This window comes from Aureobasidium namibiae (genome assembly GCF_000721765.1).
Source record: "Aureobasidium namibiae CBS 147.97 unplaced genomic scaffold scaffold_4, whole genome shotgun sequence".
In the NCBI taxonomy this organism is placed as follows: domain Eukaryota; kingdom Fungi; phylum Ascomycota; class Dothideomycetes; order Dothideales; family Saccotheciaceae; genus Aureobasidium; species Aureobasidium namibiae.
This window is the reverse complement of record NW_013581205.1, coordinates 394,733-410,791: the sequence shown is the minus strand read 5'-3', so window position 1 is coordinate 410,791 and position 16,059 is coordinate 394,733. Positions and strand designations below refer to the sequence as shown.

General features: G+C 51.3%; 5 protein-coding genes across 5 annotated transcripts; 3 read left to right on the top strand and 2 right to left on the bottom strand.

Moving 5' to 3' along the window:
• Window positions 1-1,325: 1,325 nt before the first annotated feature.
• On the top strand, window positions 1,326-2,243 carry M436DRAFT_79753 (3-oxo-5-alpha-steroid 4-dehydrogenase; the record flags this gene model as incomplete). The annotated part of the gene is made up of 2 exons (XM_013574394.1): window positions 1,326-1,610; window positions 1,665-2,243. The coding sequence occupies 2 exons, from the start codon at window positions 1,326-1,328 to the stop codon at window positions 2,241-2,243; spliced, it is 864 nt and encodes a 287-aa protein (XP_013429848.1).
• Window positions 2,244-4,576: 2,333 nt separating this feature from the next.
• On the bottom strand, window positions 4,577-7,081 carry M436DRAFT_41639 (uncharacterized protein; the record flags this gene model as incomplete). The annotated part of the gene is made up of 4 exons (XM_013574104.1): window positions 4,577-4,798; window positions 4,857-6,747; window positions 6,803-6,933; window positions 6,989-7,081. The coding sequence occupies 4 exons, from the start codon at window positions 7,079-7,081 to the stop codon at window positions 4,577-4,579; spliced, it is 2,337 nt and encodes a 778-aa protein (XP_013429558.1).
• Window positions 7,082-8,461: 1,380 nt separating this feature from the next.
• M436DRAFT_61752 (uncharacterized protein) lies at window positions 8,462-10,699 on the top strand (the record flags this gene model as incomplete). Its single annotated transcript, XM_013574209.1, has 1 exon — window positions 8,462-10,699. The coding sequence occupies one exon, from the start codon at window positions 8,462-8,464 to the stop codon at window positions 10,697-10,699; it is 2,238 nt and encodes a 745-aa protein (XP_013429663.1).
• A 1,762-nt stretch (window positions 10,700-12,461) lies between these two features.
• On the top strand, window positions 12,462-12,983 carry M436DRAFT_41870 (uncharacterized protein; the record flags this gene model as incomplete). Its single annotated transcript, XM_013574147.1, has 1 exon — window positions 12,462-12,983. One exon carries the CDS (start codon window positions 12,462-12,464, stop codon window positions 12,981-12,983), a length of 522 nt encoding a protein of 173 aa, XP_013429601.1.
• A 1,343-nt stretch (window positions 12,984-14,326) lies between these two features.
• M436DRAFT_61750 (uncharacterized protein) lies at window positions 14,327-15,953 on the bottom strand (the record flags this gene model as incomplete). Its single annotated transcript, XM_013574208.1, has 2 exons — window positions 14,327-15,828; window positions 15,881-15,953. The coding sequence occupies 2 exons, from the start codon at window positions 15,951-15,953 to the stop codon at window positions 14,327-14,329; spliced, it is 1,575 nt and encodes a 524-aa protein (XP_013429662.1).
• Between the last annotated feature and the right edge of the window lie 106 nt (window positions 15,954-16,059).

Genomic DNA, 16,059 nt, shown 5'->3' with positions numbered 1-16,059 from the left:
ACACCTATCGATACAACTCCGGTCCAGCAACAATCGAGCATGTGGCCCTCGTTCCCTCCTCAACAGATGTCAACGACGATGCAACTACAATTACCGACAACAGACTTTCAGATGATGAACGTTGACCCTTCGAGTTCTTACGGATACCAAAATTACCACCAGCCACAATGACTCCAGGAAGCGTTCGCTTTCTGAGTGTCAGAAACTGCTTAGTACCCATCAAGGACAACAGAACGATTTCAGGCGTAGCGCATCTCCCACGATGGCTAGTATAGATGAAGGCTGTTGCGGAATGAGGGAGGCAGAGTGTCTTTGAGACTCATTGCAACGGCTATGGAAATGATATCCACGCCGATCACATTCTTGTAAATAGACCACGACTTCTTAATAATATCACCACATAGACGACGACCGTCACGCATAGCGAATTGTACATATACCTCAAAATCATCCTTCCATATGCATCTTTCCCGATATCATGTCTCGATCTTACAGGAGAATGATCTACCTTCGGTTACAGCAGGTTCCAGATGCATTGCTCTTTGGAATACTTGATTATGAATCAAAAGGTACCCAGCATCGCTTAGAGACTCTGGCACCGCCTCTGTGGCCATCGCGGCTGCTGACCTCTCCGAAGGAAGAAAAAAAAAGATCTACACATGCAGTGCCGTTCCAGCCATCGCATGTCGTACAGGAAGTGGCGCTTGGCGATGGTATTTGAGGTACCAGAATGATCGACACGCGATTGACAAAGGCATTCGGAAGATGGACATCCGGGTTGTTCGCCTTACCCGAATGTCAGGGCCCTGCCAAGTGAATGGGGCCAAGCAAAGCCACTTTTTGCATGAGTAAGGCAAGACAAGAGTCGGTTTTTGAGAAAAGTCCGACCGAAGGGATCAGCGAATAGAATGGATCTCGGGTCTCGATGCCGAGTGGGACAAAGGCTGGGCACTCTTTTTTGATACATGAGGCAAGTGTTTCATAGAGCAAGAATTGACGATGGAAAGAATACCGGAAACGCCAACTTTTACTGCCGTGGGTCTTGGTTATTCCTCAAGACTCAACAAAGTGCATGGTGGCAGAAGTCTGACCGAAGTTGGCCGACATGGAGTTGCAAGCAAAGATTGATTGATGGCAACGGGTTCCTTGAATGTGATGGTGTTCGCGGGTGCGCCGGAGCACAAATCATGACGACATTGTGTGTGGGATTTACGGTTTGGAGCTCTCGTGCGTGCAGGTGAGCTTCTGAGACTCTGACGCGACAAGAACGTGCAAGCAATACGGGCAGTCATCATCCCCATCATAACAAACATAGCACAACAGCAATGGTGCTCGTTCCGGGACTGTTGCCGCCTTCGCGCGAGAATTGGGTCATCATCAACAACATCTGGAAGTTCTTCCCCGTCGCGACTGGAGTGCAATGGCTCGTCGACTACTACCCCCAAGGCAAGACGTCGGTTGAGTCGCGCTTCAATCTGCCTGGTAAATGGGCCTGGGCTCTCATGGAGGCCCCAGGCTTCATTACCCTGCTCTACAACATGAAGACGCTGCCCACTGAGCTCGGTCTGGGTCCCTTGCCCTGGGTCAACTGGACCATGGCTGGCCTCTACGTCTGACTTCCTTCCATGCCATCTTTGTAGCCTCGACTAACACGACCATCGCAGTCTATCCACTACTTCTACCGCTCCATCCTCTCCCCGCTCTTCCTCAACCCCAGCATGTCGCCCATCCACCCTCTGGTCTTCGTCTCCGCCCTCGCCTGGAACCTCACCAACGCCCTCTGCCTGTCCGGCTGGCTCGCCGGCTATGGCCCCACCACCGTCTATGACTGGGCCGGCCGCCTCTACTGGATTCAAGCCGGCCTCGTCATCTGGGGTTGGGCCCTGCTAGGCAACATCTTCCACGACGACGACCTACGCGAGATCCGTCGTTCCGCGCTTCGTCGCCAAAAGGAGCAAGCCAAGAAAGACAATAAGCCCATCGATGGTGTGCAGAAACTTTACATGATGCCTAAGAATGGGCTGTTTCACTATGTGCTGTTTCCTCATTACCTTTGTGAGTGGATTGAGTGGTTGGGTTTCTGGATGATCGGAGGCTGGAATTGTACGCCTGCGAGGTCATTCTTGATCAATGAGATTAGTACCATGTTGCCTCGTGCGCTGCAGGGAAGAAGGTGGTATATTCAGAAATTTGGCAAGGACAAGGTTGGCAACCGCAAGGCTGTCATTCCTGGCTTGATCTGAGTTGGTGGCGTGCCTTCTATGGCTCATAGGACGACTTGGGAGACTGAGATTGGCAGGAGGAGTTCGGCTGTTGGGGTATGTAACCACTTTTTAATCACTAATAACAGTACTACTATCTAGCATCAAGCATGCTTTTATATCTGTCACTCAAGCACCCTGTCTCGCATTCATTGATGTCAGCCCCAGCTTTCGCTTGCTACATTGGCAATGCTAAGTCAAGGAGCTCGAAACTATTCGAGAAGATCATCCTGGAGATGGGATTGCTTCCTCTTCCACGCATTATCGGCAGGCGTGAGATACTTGGAGACGCTATTGGAGATCGACAATGCTGGATATAGATGACGATAGTCAAAAATACTTCAGCAATTGGGGTTGTGGTCTAGTGGTATGACATCTTCTTAGCATTGCTCTTGGAGCATTACTGAGTGGAGAAGGTTCTGGGTTCGATTCCCAGCTACTCCAACTTTTGTTTTTGTAGCTTCCTTTCGATACTGGTCTATCTACATGATGATTTTTTTTGTTCCATACGCATCGCGTCTGGTATGGGGTGAGTAGTGAGAACTGGCGTGGTGAACACCAGAGGCGGCTTTTGAGGAAGTCTGACAGACACTAGGATTCGATGACGTGCAAGCAGTCTACTCTTGCTTCTATCCTCAGAGGCTGCGGAAGACTGCTGCACTACATCTCACTCATGTCTAGTAAAACGACGGTTCTGGCCTGCATGCCTGAAGTTACTCAAAACAAGATACCGCACTATGTACCCGTGTCTTTATGCTCCAACACCTAATTCAATACTCAGCCTCTCCCTTGTCATGATAGAGATGGTTGATATCACTCTCACAGTCTTCTTTCTCTGGCCTCTGGGAACCAGTCACGGGACAGAAGTATTGCAGATTCTCAGAAGCAAAATCTCGATGAGCAGAGCAGAGCAGTCAAAAGCCAATGCACGCACGCTCCTGTTTTCCACCACAACGTTGGCAAAAGCTTTGGAAACAAAGAAACAAAAAAGTCGGCAAAAACAGAGGAGTTTTGCACCGGCTTGTTGACCAGCAAACAACACCTAACCTATACAGAAGCCTGCACTTGCCTACTGCCCCTTGCCTGGTTGGAGTGAGCAAAACAGATCACGGTGGAGACAAAAAGACATGATACAAAAAGCAAATGCCGCTTCTGTGGATCGAACACAGTGCCTCCAGAATACTCTTACGGTGTAAGAAGGACAGAAGTTGACTTCAGTCTGGCGCTCTCCCAGATGAGCTAAAGCGGCTTGATGAAGCACAATCTAGTTGCAATATAATATGAACTCTAAGATTCATGGCAGAAGATGCATTCGATCGCATTGGATTAAATGGCGAGGGTAGCACCCTGACAATAGCTTATAAAGACAAAAAGTAGAAAGTGGCAGAAACACATCAAAGCAAGCACAGAGAACAAGAGAAGGAAAGACTCAGAGTCTTCAGAGTCCTTGTTTCTGGAAGATCATGGACTTGAAGCAGAAAAAGTGCTGATTGCCCAACCTGACTCCTCGATCAGCCAGCAATCCGAGCAAGCAAGTCCATTCTCAAAGCTACTGAGACATACCAGAACACCATTCGTTGTCGAGAAGCCCAGACGAGGGCAATATGCAAGTAACATTCGTCACGAGACGGGTCGTTGCACAAGACCAACCAGCATAACCATGTAGTTTATATGCATCCATACGAGTCCGATCCATCTAGAAGGTATACGAGGTGTGCAGATAGAGGTCAAAGGACCCGAGGCTCCATCTCTTTAGCGGGAGGAAAAGAAGAAAGCTACATCGGTATGCTGTAAGTCCATTCAATATAGCCGATCATCCGTATTTAATCGTATCGTCGAGGAAGTATGCGACGGGTATTTCTTCGAGAGGCTTCGGATTCAGCTGTCATCGACGCAGGATCCAAGTGACAGACGAGGTTAGCAGTTGAGTCTTCGTAGCCTTTACCCGCAGCTTCGAAGATGTGGCGCTGTGAGCATATCTGTGAGATTCTGAGTTTTGTACCATTTCTTACCGCTTTGCGCGTATATCACAATCGCATCAGGCGGGAAGAGAAGAAGAGATTGAATGTACTGATCATGGGCAGAGGCTGTACTGTGGATATCAGATTTGTTGTGCACTCAAGAATTTCCTTAGTGTTGATAGCTCAAATGGGCTGGTCAAGGAAAAAAATCGTTTGGGTATCGAGTTGATGGAAAAAGTTGTCTTTTTGGAACACAATGGTTGGAATAATTCTTTCTGGTCTTCCTCTCTTCCTCTCTACTACCAGTCGCACACTTCACTCATCTCATCACATCATGTCGATTACTTGCTACACCTAGCTGTTGCCGCTGACGGCCAACTTCATCAAATGGTCCATAAAGGTCTGTAGTGACACATCGTCGGTGAAGATGGTTTGAGCGGTCTGGCTGACGCCACCGTATGCGCCAGTGGTATGTGTTGTCGAGGGGTTGAGCTTGGAGAGAAGGAAACGTGCTTGCGAACCACCTGCGTCGCAGACGATGAAACGAGGCAGAGGGAAACGGTCTTGGATGAGTTCCTGAAGTATTTGTCAGTACATGGAAATATGTTTTGCGGTGATAATGGATCAAACTCACCTTGGCGTCCTCCTTGGGCGCCTCGAGCATCTCTCTGAAGTTCTCGTAGCCTTCTTGGTCTTGGTACCCGGCCTTGCGCCATTGTGCCATAGTCTCACCGTGGAAGATGAGGATGTGGAAGAAGGTATCAAGAAGAAGAATAGTCTGGTCCTGAATACTGGTAGAATCGAGCAAGACGGGTTGACTGCCCTCATGCTCGAAGCTGTAGCTGTCAAGAGTGGGCTGAATCATGACCAAACTGTTTGACACATCCTCGTGGTTGAGAACGTGTCTGTAGAAAGCGGTCTCATCTGGCGAGTTGTTGAAGACTTGCAAGAACTGCGAACGACGCAAGTGGAACATGAACTGCGGGTAGAGGGTGAAGTTCTTCTCGAGGCGGAAAGATGACGGGTCGTCCTTGCGGTACTCTGCGAAGCGAGAGCACAACCTGATAAGCATGCGATCAACCCAGCGGAGCACATCCGGACCATCGTCGACCTCGGCCTTGAAGACTGCAATGCGAGACATGAGGACTGCAGCGGCTTCCTGATCGAATGATTGAGCGATGGCCGGGTCGCCTGAGGGACCGCTCATGTTGCGACCAACAGTGGTGACACGCAGGTGGAACTGGCCAGAAGAGTGCTGGTAGTATGTGAGGAATTGCATAAGACCCTTCTGAGGTCCTTGTTGCACGTTTGAAGGACCGCCTTGGCCAGCGATCTCGAAGTAGATACCGTAACTCGAGCTGGGATTGATGCCGCACATCTTCCACGAGCAAGTGTTACCGATGCCACATTCGGTCTCACCAACGTTGGCCGACTTCTTGTTCATGGACACGGCATGTCCTATCAAACCAGTGACCTTGAGCTCCTTTGTGGTCAAGACCTCGAGGGAAGCGTTGAAGCCCATCAGAAGGTTGTCGTTGGCGTCCTTGTCGAAGATACGAGCGAACGACTGCTTGTACATGGAAGATGTGAAGCTGTCGGTCAAGATCATGTGGCCACCAGTCGAGTTTGCCAGACTTCTCATCTCCAGGAGACCAACCTGGTCCAGACATCCGGCAAAGATGTCGATGATGTGGCCGTTGTGAGCAGTTCTCTTGGCCAAAGTTTCGTAGAACTTGAGGGCCTTCTTGTAGTACTTGATGTTGTCCTTGTCAATGTCGTGGTGGGAACGGATGGGCTCCTTGAGTTCGGGACCGACAACCATACCGGGACCCTCGGTAGCGGCACCTCCAGTGAAGAGCATGATGCGACCGCCGGCGTTCTGGAACGAAGTCTCGAGAAGACCAGTTGCGACACTCAAGGCGACACCGGTACATCTCAAGGGACGCTTGTCGTTAGCGACAGGCCAAGGGTCCCTTTGCAGAGACTCGAGGGCGTTTGTGAGCTGGAACTCGCACTGCTGAACGGGCAACAAGAATCTTGCGGCAGCGCCCATGGGAGCAGTGGGAGCGGGACGGCCGGGCTGGGGCTGCATGGCGGGCATGCCAGGTCTTGCGCCACCACCAGTCATCAGACCGAGCATCTCCTGGACCTGCTTGCCAGTGTATTCCTTGGATCCGCGGAAGACATAAGACTTTGCGCACTCAGTGTAGCCAAGCTCGTGGACCTGAGCCATGGTTCCATAGGTGATCAGACCAACCAGGGCGTTGGGAGGTAGCAGGCTGAGCGACATGATGATCGAGTCTTTGAGGGCCTTCAAACTATCCTCCTCTTGACATGTGTCGACGACAAAGACGAAGATCGGGGGAACGGGGGCGGGTCTGGCGAGTCTGTACTCGATTGTGGTGCTCGAGGGGTGCAGCTCTGGAGGAATGGCGTTCTCGGAGATGTCCTTGTAGTGAGGTGGCAGACCATTGCGTTGCAGACAGAAGGGGCAGATCCATATCCTGGCGCGCATGTCGACTTGGCTGTTGGATGGTAAGTATGCATGGCATCTTGTCACTCATGCGCAGTGAGACGTACCAGAAGGGATTCAAGACAGCGCGACAGGGCTGTTTGCAAGAAACGGGCTCATACTGAAGCAGCGGCGTGTCGGTCTTCTCCTTGAGTGGTGTGTAGAGAGCTCCGATGGGGACGACCAATCTCGAGGCTTCCTGTATAGTGAAGCTGTTAGAAAGAGCTCGGTGTGGAGGTTGGCGGGCAGCGTACCATGCGCGACGAGGGGAAGGTGTTCCAACTCAATCTGATGCCATCCTTGTCCTCGATGTCGCTCCATTGCTCTTTCAGGGCTTCGTAGTCCATGGCGGGGGCTCCGTGAGGCGCGAATGCGGCCATGTTGTGTGAATGAAGCTACCCCTGGTCGGTGAAGATGATGATTTGAGTGAAATCGAATTCGGCGGCTTTTGTGTTGGATTCACAACTTGGTGTGATATAGCGAGTTGGTAGGCGGAGATCGAGTAGGTGTCCTTTGTCGCGGATAACCAAATGTCAACAACTGGAGACGTCGCCGACTGCGTCCATGTTGCCAGTTGACCCCCCGGGTCGACATCCAGATCACCGGCTCCTTCCGTCATCCCGCACAGACCGCCAGCACCTGCCACAACAAAACTGTTTTCCTGCTGCTCTCTCCTTCTGTTTTCTACAAACATCGCCAGCTTACAACATTACTTATCGACGTCCTTTGCCTTTCCGTAGCAAGGTCGTTTTCGCGCTGTGCGCAGATGGACTCTTACCCGTTGCTGGGCGCCCGCATGGAAGGATCGTTCCGATTCTCTAGAAATGTTGGGAATCAGTAGAGGTTACAACCAACCATACATCATATCTATCTTGTGAATCATGTATGTGCATTTCAGTCTGTCACGCATAGTCTCGTCCCCAAGACGAAGCATAGCAATAATCATGCTATAAAAATGCACAGCACTTTGCAATTTCAGCACGAATCCAGAGAAAGCCCCTCGAGACAACCTGTCTCAGTGGATCTTGTCCTGTTTCTCAGAAGCACTGTGCGTTTCTATATCCACATCTGAACACTTCTGACACGCTGAAATACCTATCGTGACCTCACGTCAGGCACGTTCCATCTCTACTTCTTTGCCGTCCTCCATCTATACCATCATACTGTCAAACTCTCACCTGTCACCATTCAACATGTACTCGTCAACACCTTCATCTCTCTGCATCGCCTCCTCTCTACATTACGCTTATGAGCTTGCCATTGCCCAAAGTGCTAGCCCAATTGCTTTTCCTCCGAGCCCACGTTTTCGTCGCTCTCACTCAACCACACACACCTCCTACCATCCACCGCGCTCCTATTCACGCGTCTATTGTTCATTGACTGCTAACAATGCCCTTCTCCTGCTCTTGTTCATCAGGCCATTGTCCTATCATCCTATTACCGCCGCTCTCCATTGACGACTTCACTAGTGTTTTTGTGCACAATGGCTTCCGACAATGGTGCATTCAACGCCATTGTGAATTGTATCCCTATAGACCTGCGTAGCTATTGTCGAGGTAGGTCCTATACTCTGCCCGAGTCTCTCTTCCGTCCTTTCCTTCTCCTCCTCTTCCTTCTGTGTGTTCATTGTTGTTCTTCTCTTTGTATCTCTTCATCATACCTTGAGCTGGTCTCATCGTATTCCTTTATACCTCGTTCCACCCACCACCACCACCGTCACAACAACAATGGACCCCACCGCCAACTTGCACGGTTGGCATGACGCCTTCGAGGTCTTCGAGGGCACCAGAACCGTCCTCGCAAGAGGCTTCCGTTCCCCTTCCCCTCCCCCCGCCCCTACTGGCAATGAAGCCGTGGTCGCTCACGACCTCGATATCGCTAGCTTCCTTGACAGTTTGGAGGCCCCCTGTTCTGTCGTTCAGCCATCAACCTGGTACGAGGATGGCTTCCACCCACGCTCTCACAGGTTGGGCTGGTGGTCTCCCGTATCAGTAACGCGAGAGTTGGTGGGCTTGAATGACCAGCCCGAAGCCAGAGAGTCGGAGGAGGAGGTCTCGGAGGAGGAGACCGAATCTGAAGACGAACTTCGTCCCAGTCAGATGGCGATGAAGAAGCCTGTGGGTGCCTGGGGCTCCGCAGCTACTGGTCAAGGTGAAGGAGAGCGGGCCCCTTCGGAGGGTATCCCCATCGCGGATGCCCCTGAAGAGCAGGAGGAGGATGAAGAGGATGCCGAGGACGACGACGAGTACGCTCCTGCAGCCGCTCCTGCTCGCCCCGTTCGCGGCGTGGCAGGAGGCCAGCAACCAGCCAGGAACTTGGTCGCTCCCGCTCCCGTCATCGCCAACCGCAAGTCAACCGCCTGGTCCGCCGAAGAGGACGCTGCCTGCATCAGGCTCATGAAGGAAGTGTGCACCCTGGCTCAGTATGCTGCCATCGCCAGCACAGAGAAGCGCTTCGAGGTCGTCGCCACCCGCATGAAGCGTGAAGCTGGCTTCGAACGCACCGCTTCTGGTGTGAAGCTTCAGTGGAACCGCAGACTGCGGGAGGCCTCAAAGTTTGAGGATCGCGGTGAGAAGAAGCGGGCTTCTGGGCTCACCACCTCTGCTCTCGGTCAGGGCACCAAAAGTGGTACCCGCGCTGCCACCTCTTTGGGCGCCACTCCATCATCAGGCACCAAGCCTTCGTCAAGCCCTGCTCAGTCCACTGAGACGAGCAGCCTTTCATCAGTCCGCAAGGGCAAACGCAAGGCCATCACCATCGACGACGACGACCACGACGACGACTACGACAACGACTTTCTCTCTGTACCTCGCCTTTCGAAGCCATCCAAACGTGTTCGTAGCACCTCGGTTGCGTCTTCGTCGGCAGTGCCTTCGACTCAGGATGTTTCATACTACGCTCTCTCGACAGAAAACATCATCTCTGGAACCAGATCATCTCGTCACAAATCTGCTTCGTCCACCATCACGCCAGCCAGACCACTCCAGAAGAAGAGAGCTCGCACCATCGAAGACGATGAAGAAGACGAAGCACCACCCACAGCAGCACCTCAGCCCAAGCGTGCAAAAGTCAACTCACCTGAGCCTGCACCCAACAGCAAGGCATATTGGGAGAAGGCTCTCCGCGATCGTCAAGCAAAACTCGCCAGACAACGCGAAGAAGTCGAACGCCAGCGTCAAGCTCAACAAGATGAAGAAGAGGAGGACGAAGATCCAATCATCAGTACTGGCGACAGAGCCAAGAAGGGTCGCGAACGCCGCAAACACTTTCCTGGTGGCATGAACAGCTTTTTCAGATCTCCTTCGCCTGCCAATTCTCCTCCACCTGCCGGACCACCTTCGCCGCCCAACTCATCTCAACCTGCCGGACCACCTTCGCCGCCCAAGCCCGCATCCACTACCAAGGCATCTTCAGCGGCCACAAAGTCTTCACCTGCCAACAGCTTTTTCTCGATCACCAATCCTTTTGGAGCCCGCATGCCCGCAGGAATGGCCAGACCTCGTATATACACCACAACTGCTCCACTCACCAGACCTTCTCTGAGTGGCAGAACCTCTTCGACTACCGGGCCTATTCCAAACAACAGACCTTCTCTTTCAGGCAGACTTTTTGGAAGCGGCATTCATCGTTCAAGACCTTCGTCGACCACCACGTCCTCTTCAACCGTCAACCACAACACCAGCGCCACACAGCCTGAGCATCACAACTCACAACCTTCTTCCGGCGAATACAGAAGACTTGGTGAACCTCGTCGCCACAACTTCAACAGACGCTCCGCTCTATCTCCCATCGCCGAACAGTCCGAACGTCGCATCAACCCATACGAAGACGAAGATGAGGGTAGACCCGCTGCTACCACTGCCAATGCTATCCAAATTCTTACCGATGAGGAGATGGCTAGACAGCTGCATGAAGAGATCAATGGTCCACCTTCTCGTTCTCGTTGTGGTCGTGGTTTCAGATGATGGACTTCTCATCACGACTTTCATGTCTTTTGCATTTGGAGGAAACAAGGTGTCTGCATGGGAGGAGTTTCTGTATCTACAACAACAAAACAGTCGCATTCTCAAGGTGGTTTGATCAGAGAAGGAAAAGGAGTTTTATGGACGAGCAAAAGGAGTTTGGGTGGTCAATGTTTCCTCACCACACATGGGGTTTTTATTTTACGCAAGGAGTTTTGGTTCATGGTTACTGGGAAGGGCAAACAAAAGCATGAGATACCCCTTTTTACTTTATAGATGAGAAAAGATGATGGAAGATGAAGGATCAAGAATGAAAACATGGAAAGCTGGTCTTTTCAATAATTACCAGCTCGTCTTTTGCAACTTTAACGATTCATTCTTACTTGACTGACTTGGTGGTTTCTAGTCTGTTCTGCTCTTACTTGTCCTGATGATTTCTACTCTGCTCTTTGCTTGAAGCTGCTTGATTGCTACAACGTGCGAGTACTGTATTCGGTCCGTGACTTCTTGTAAGCGTCAACATGAGATGAAGCTTTTGTGTCAGTTGCGATTGACTTTGATTGTGCAGTGAGGTCCTGAACGTATTCCGAGACCATTTTACGCCTCCAAAGCAAAAAGGAAAAGGTGGTTGGTTTTCTGAGGCTCTTCTGAGGCTCGTGCCTATGACCGCATACCACTTTGATTGTTCTTGTGTTGTTTCTCCGGACTCTTCAGAAAACCCTTTGCAGTAGCGATATGAAGTTCCAGAGTATATCCTTATATTCCGGTCATGAAGGTCAGAGGGACACAGCTCGAGTTGTCAAAACCATCACCATTGCGAAAACGAAAATCCATGTTGCTTGCACCACGTCACGCATCAACGTCGTTGGCTCATCAGATTGGTCCTTTGCAACAGACCCCCAAAAAGGAAACATTCTGAAAATATGGCTGTTTTTCCATGGCTTTTCTTCAAACGTCATCAATGTTGACGGAGTGAGTATAAGTGATGATGTTGGTCTTAGCGGGTTCATGCGATCTATCGAGTCGTACGCAGAATAGGCGAGGTCAGCAAAACAGAGCTTCGGGAGTGAGAATCGAAGATGGTGTATCGATCATCGGCTTTTGCGGCGGACATGTCCCCGCAGACTGTACACAATACCGATGCGCGCACTGAGGAATCTTGGACATTTGGGAGTTGTTATTTGATCTTTGTAACATGCGCTTTTCTGTTTTGCATCGTCTTGGTTGACGGTGAAGGCGAAAGACATTGGTTCCCTGGCACAAGAAATTGCAGGTATTGTCGCGTTGCCAGAGGGAAAGTGATGGCGGAGGCCTTGAGGAAGGTGTAGACGGCGTCTGGTGGTTGCAGATGCCCGCGCGTGCAGACATCGACGATCTTTGCCCATCGCGGCCTGAGATCTTCGATCAAGAGCATTTACCAATCGAGGCATCAAGCCACTTTTTACCTAGCCTACACCTCTTCTCTGCCTAGCTTCAGGTCCTGTCATAGCAATTGTGGCTTGTTCGGTAACCATGCGAAACCTTGGACAGGCAGAACGACAGGGCACCTGTGACGAAGCATACCTCAGCTCATCGACGATGTTTTGACAATGTCACGCTTGCGGTTTGGCCCTTATGCAGGCATGGTGGTTGGGTGAAGTACCTACTGTATGCAGTTTGAGCCTCTCGCTGTTTCTTGATCACCAGCTTGTTCCTCTGTCTCTTCCCTTCAACTCTTGACGTATCCATCCCTCGGAGTCCAGTTGTTGAGAAGATACTATCAAACATGACTACACCAAGCATCTCACCAATGGAGTCTGTCACCTCGTCGTCAACGTCAGCCTCGCGCAACACTTCCTCGACAAGTTCGACACACCCTCATCTTGCAAGATCAAGCAGCTACAGCCATGTCTTTCCCTCGCACCAGAACCTCATCAAGCCTCAAAACCCCATCGCCGGCACCAACACACGAGGCCTGTCAAACGACACCAAAGCTCTCGCCAGACAACTACTACAAAGCAACGCAAAAATTGCTGCCGTGCAAGACGAACGCGCTATGCTCTTCTCCAGTGGTCTGCAATGGCTCCTCGATGTAGCCACCGAGGCCGAGAAGAAATCACCAACTCCCAGACCCAGCAGACCATCTACCCGCGTGTTTCCACTGACTGAGGATGCCGTCAGAGGACTAGACAGGCACGGCAGATACTCTCGCATCACCGAAATTGTAGATGGACAGAGTGAGAGCACTTCGAGCGACAACCGGGCAAGGATCAACGCCTGGGTCTCGGAGACAGATGCTGCTCCTTGAAGTCTCGTCGCATCCATCATACCGAATCACGAAACAGCGAAATCATCAGCTTGAGCGTTGTAGGGCATGCATTCGCTTCGCAACAGGGACTTCGGCTACGGAACGAACAGATGCCGCTTTCACCAGTCCCAGAAGAGCCTGCCCTCGCTGCAGGGTGCAAGAATCGAGAACCAGAGCTACGACATCACACCGGCTCGCGTATCATAGCACCAGCCTCTACCTGTTAAGCGGAAAAAGAGCGAAAATCCGACCCTCAGACTTCGATTCGCACCAACACGGAACTGCTTCCGTCCGTGTGGACCTCGAGGGGGCTGATGACGTGTGACCAGGAACCCCCGGCACACAATCCTCTGTCCACTTCAACCACTACAGACAACATCTTCTTGAGTTGTCTATCATACATCCTGTACACTGCCCCATACAGAGACACTGGTCTCTCGGACAGACAGTCTATGTCTAGCATCCTAGCATATACCTTCATCGAAGTAACCACAAAGGGTTCTTCGCATCCAAAATACATTTAGCGACATCAAGAGAGAGCCAAGCAATACTACTCTCTTCTCATCATCTGCTATCACAGCTCTCTTGTCACAGTATTGTGTCCTTGAATATCTCTCCACAGCCCTCTTGTTACACTGTACCTCTGGGAGACTACAGCACTCCATCGAGATTCTGGGTATCACGTATCACTCTCACTTGCACCAATGCAGAAAGACACATGTTTGTGAAGGACCACGTCTCGCTCGTGGGATCCACCGAATACTGCAGCTATCAAACACTCTACCCCAACCCATCAGGTTTCCCAGTCGAGATGGTCAAAAGAGGGGGACTCGAGTGTTTGTGTAAATGTCCTAAAGTATGGTTCCTCATGAATAAATACATCAGGGGGTTTCCCTACGATTGCATTCTTGCTCAGGCTCCTTTCTTTCCGTATGGATTCGCTCCATGAATTCTTCGAGGCAGTTATAGCCGATCAGACTCTGATAACATGTTTGCTATGGGGGATTCATGTGTGTACCATTCTCATGACACAAAAGAAGGGTGTAAAAGGTGTACAAGGAGTGTTATTGAAGCATAATCACTCGCTCGCTCTACTAATAAAGATGACCACAAAATGTTACCTGTCACATTCGATTCCACGTCATGGTTGTAGCAGAAACCACCCACGTCCTTTGATTTCAGAATGTTTCTTCCAAGTGGTTGACTCGTTCCAGATGATTGCGGAACATTACATGACATGTTCCGAACAAGTATTGTCGTCCACAGACAAGTTTTGTATTGATTCTTCGTGATCAATATCTCGAAGGAACCTCAAGAGGCAACGTACTACTCAAGCCACCTCTCTAATTCTTGGGCCTTTTGGTAGCACCCTGAGCATCATTACTCAACACACTCGCACTCCTCTTCCGACCGACCTTGCTCTCCTCTCCTTCCTCCTTAACTCCTTCTTTTCCCTCCTTGACCTTCCTCTCAGCCTCCTTGACCCTGATCTCTTGCTCCTCTTTGTCAGCAAGTTTGCGCATGTCCAACAGCAAATGCACCTTTTGCATCAGTTTTTCAAAGTCTTCGATTACGCGTTGGGTAGGCAGAGGAATGATGTCAGGAATGCGCAGATGGTTGAGTATGGCTGAGATCTTCTCAGTCTGGATCATGGATTTGGCGCTGCGGGCGCGGTGCAGGCGGTCAGAGGCAAAGGAGACACCGCTGCTGAGGCGGTCGTGTTGGGTGACGAAGTAGCGATGAGCGGCGTGAGGGGTCAGGGCGCGTGCAGTGGGATCCATGCCTGCGCTGCCTCCAGCTATGGAGTCGCGGCCGCCGGCTTTGCGGGCTCCGGTGGCACTGCTGATACTATCGCGGTGGGCGGAGGATGCACCTGCAGCGGATTGGAGTTGTGCGGACGTGGGAGGGCCGCTACCGGGGGTCTCGCCTTGAGCTTTGAGGCGGCGATCCTTCTTCATGCGATCGGCTTGGAGTAGTTGTTGGAAGAGCTGGCCGAGTTGTTGGGACGTGCTGTATTGGGCGGCTGCGGTGTTGCTTGTCGAAGGGTATTCAAGTCTATCGCGGATCTCGTTGCGCTCGTTTTCAAGTTGTTGCTGGTTGATCATGATGCGTTGTAGTTCGGCGAGCAGGACGTTCTCTTCGTCAACCTCGAGTTGAGTACGGTAGAGATGGCCTTCGGCGAGCTTCTTTCGTGATGTCTCCTGGACGGGGTTGAATGAAGTTAAGGTGGAGTATAGGTTGTATTGCGGGCCAGTCATTGACGAAATGGGCGTGTGGTTGGCCAGAACCTTTGCGCTGACGGTGTAATAACGTGCTTTGAGATCTTCCATAGAACGAGACTTCGGTTGCGGCGCTTCTGCACCGTCTTCAGTTGGCTCAGGCTGGTATTCATAGCGATCAATGACGACGGGCCACTTTTGACCATAGTCTCTTACGGCTTCGACCAGGTAATCCGTCTCTTCCTTGGTCCAATCCGGGTCCTGTAGCTGAGCGTCGTATAGCTCCTGATTATAGGAGGGAGTCTCGACCTGAACATTGTACTTGGCGTATTGGTAGTCTTTCTGCTGCGGTTCGGGCTCTGGTTGTTTCTCAACATCGGCTTCCGACTCGGTCTGTGGTTGTTGTTCTGATTCTGGCCGAGGCTTAGGAGTATGCTTAGGCTGCCAGTGATGTAAGGTAAGACGGTCCTCTCTTGCTTGGTTGTTGAAGGGAGCCCATTCCCAAGGCGCAGCTCGATGTGATCGTCTCGGTCGTTGTTTGTATTTTGGCTGGATTGAAATCATAGCAATCGGAGGAGCGCGTTCGCCCATAAGAGCCGAAACCTCACGAGCAATTCCCTTTTCGACTGCATTATGTTAGCAGGCGGCGCATGGAGTAGTTTGAAATATGCGACGCACGCGGACGCCGCTCGACGGTCTTCTGCTTCTTCAAAGGCGGCGGACGGGCAGCATCGCCCGTCAGACCCAGCATGTCGCGCATATCCTGTGCCGACATTGTGAATTAATCTGGAATTGTAGAGTCGCTGAAAGAGCAAAAAGTGGCAGTCGCGGGAAGATGATGGTTCAGCAGTTGCGAC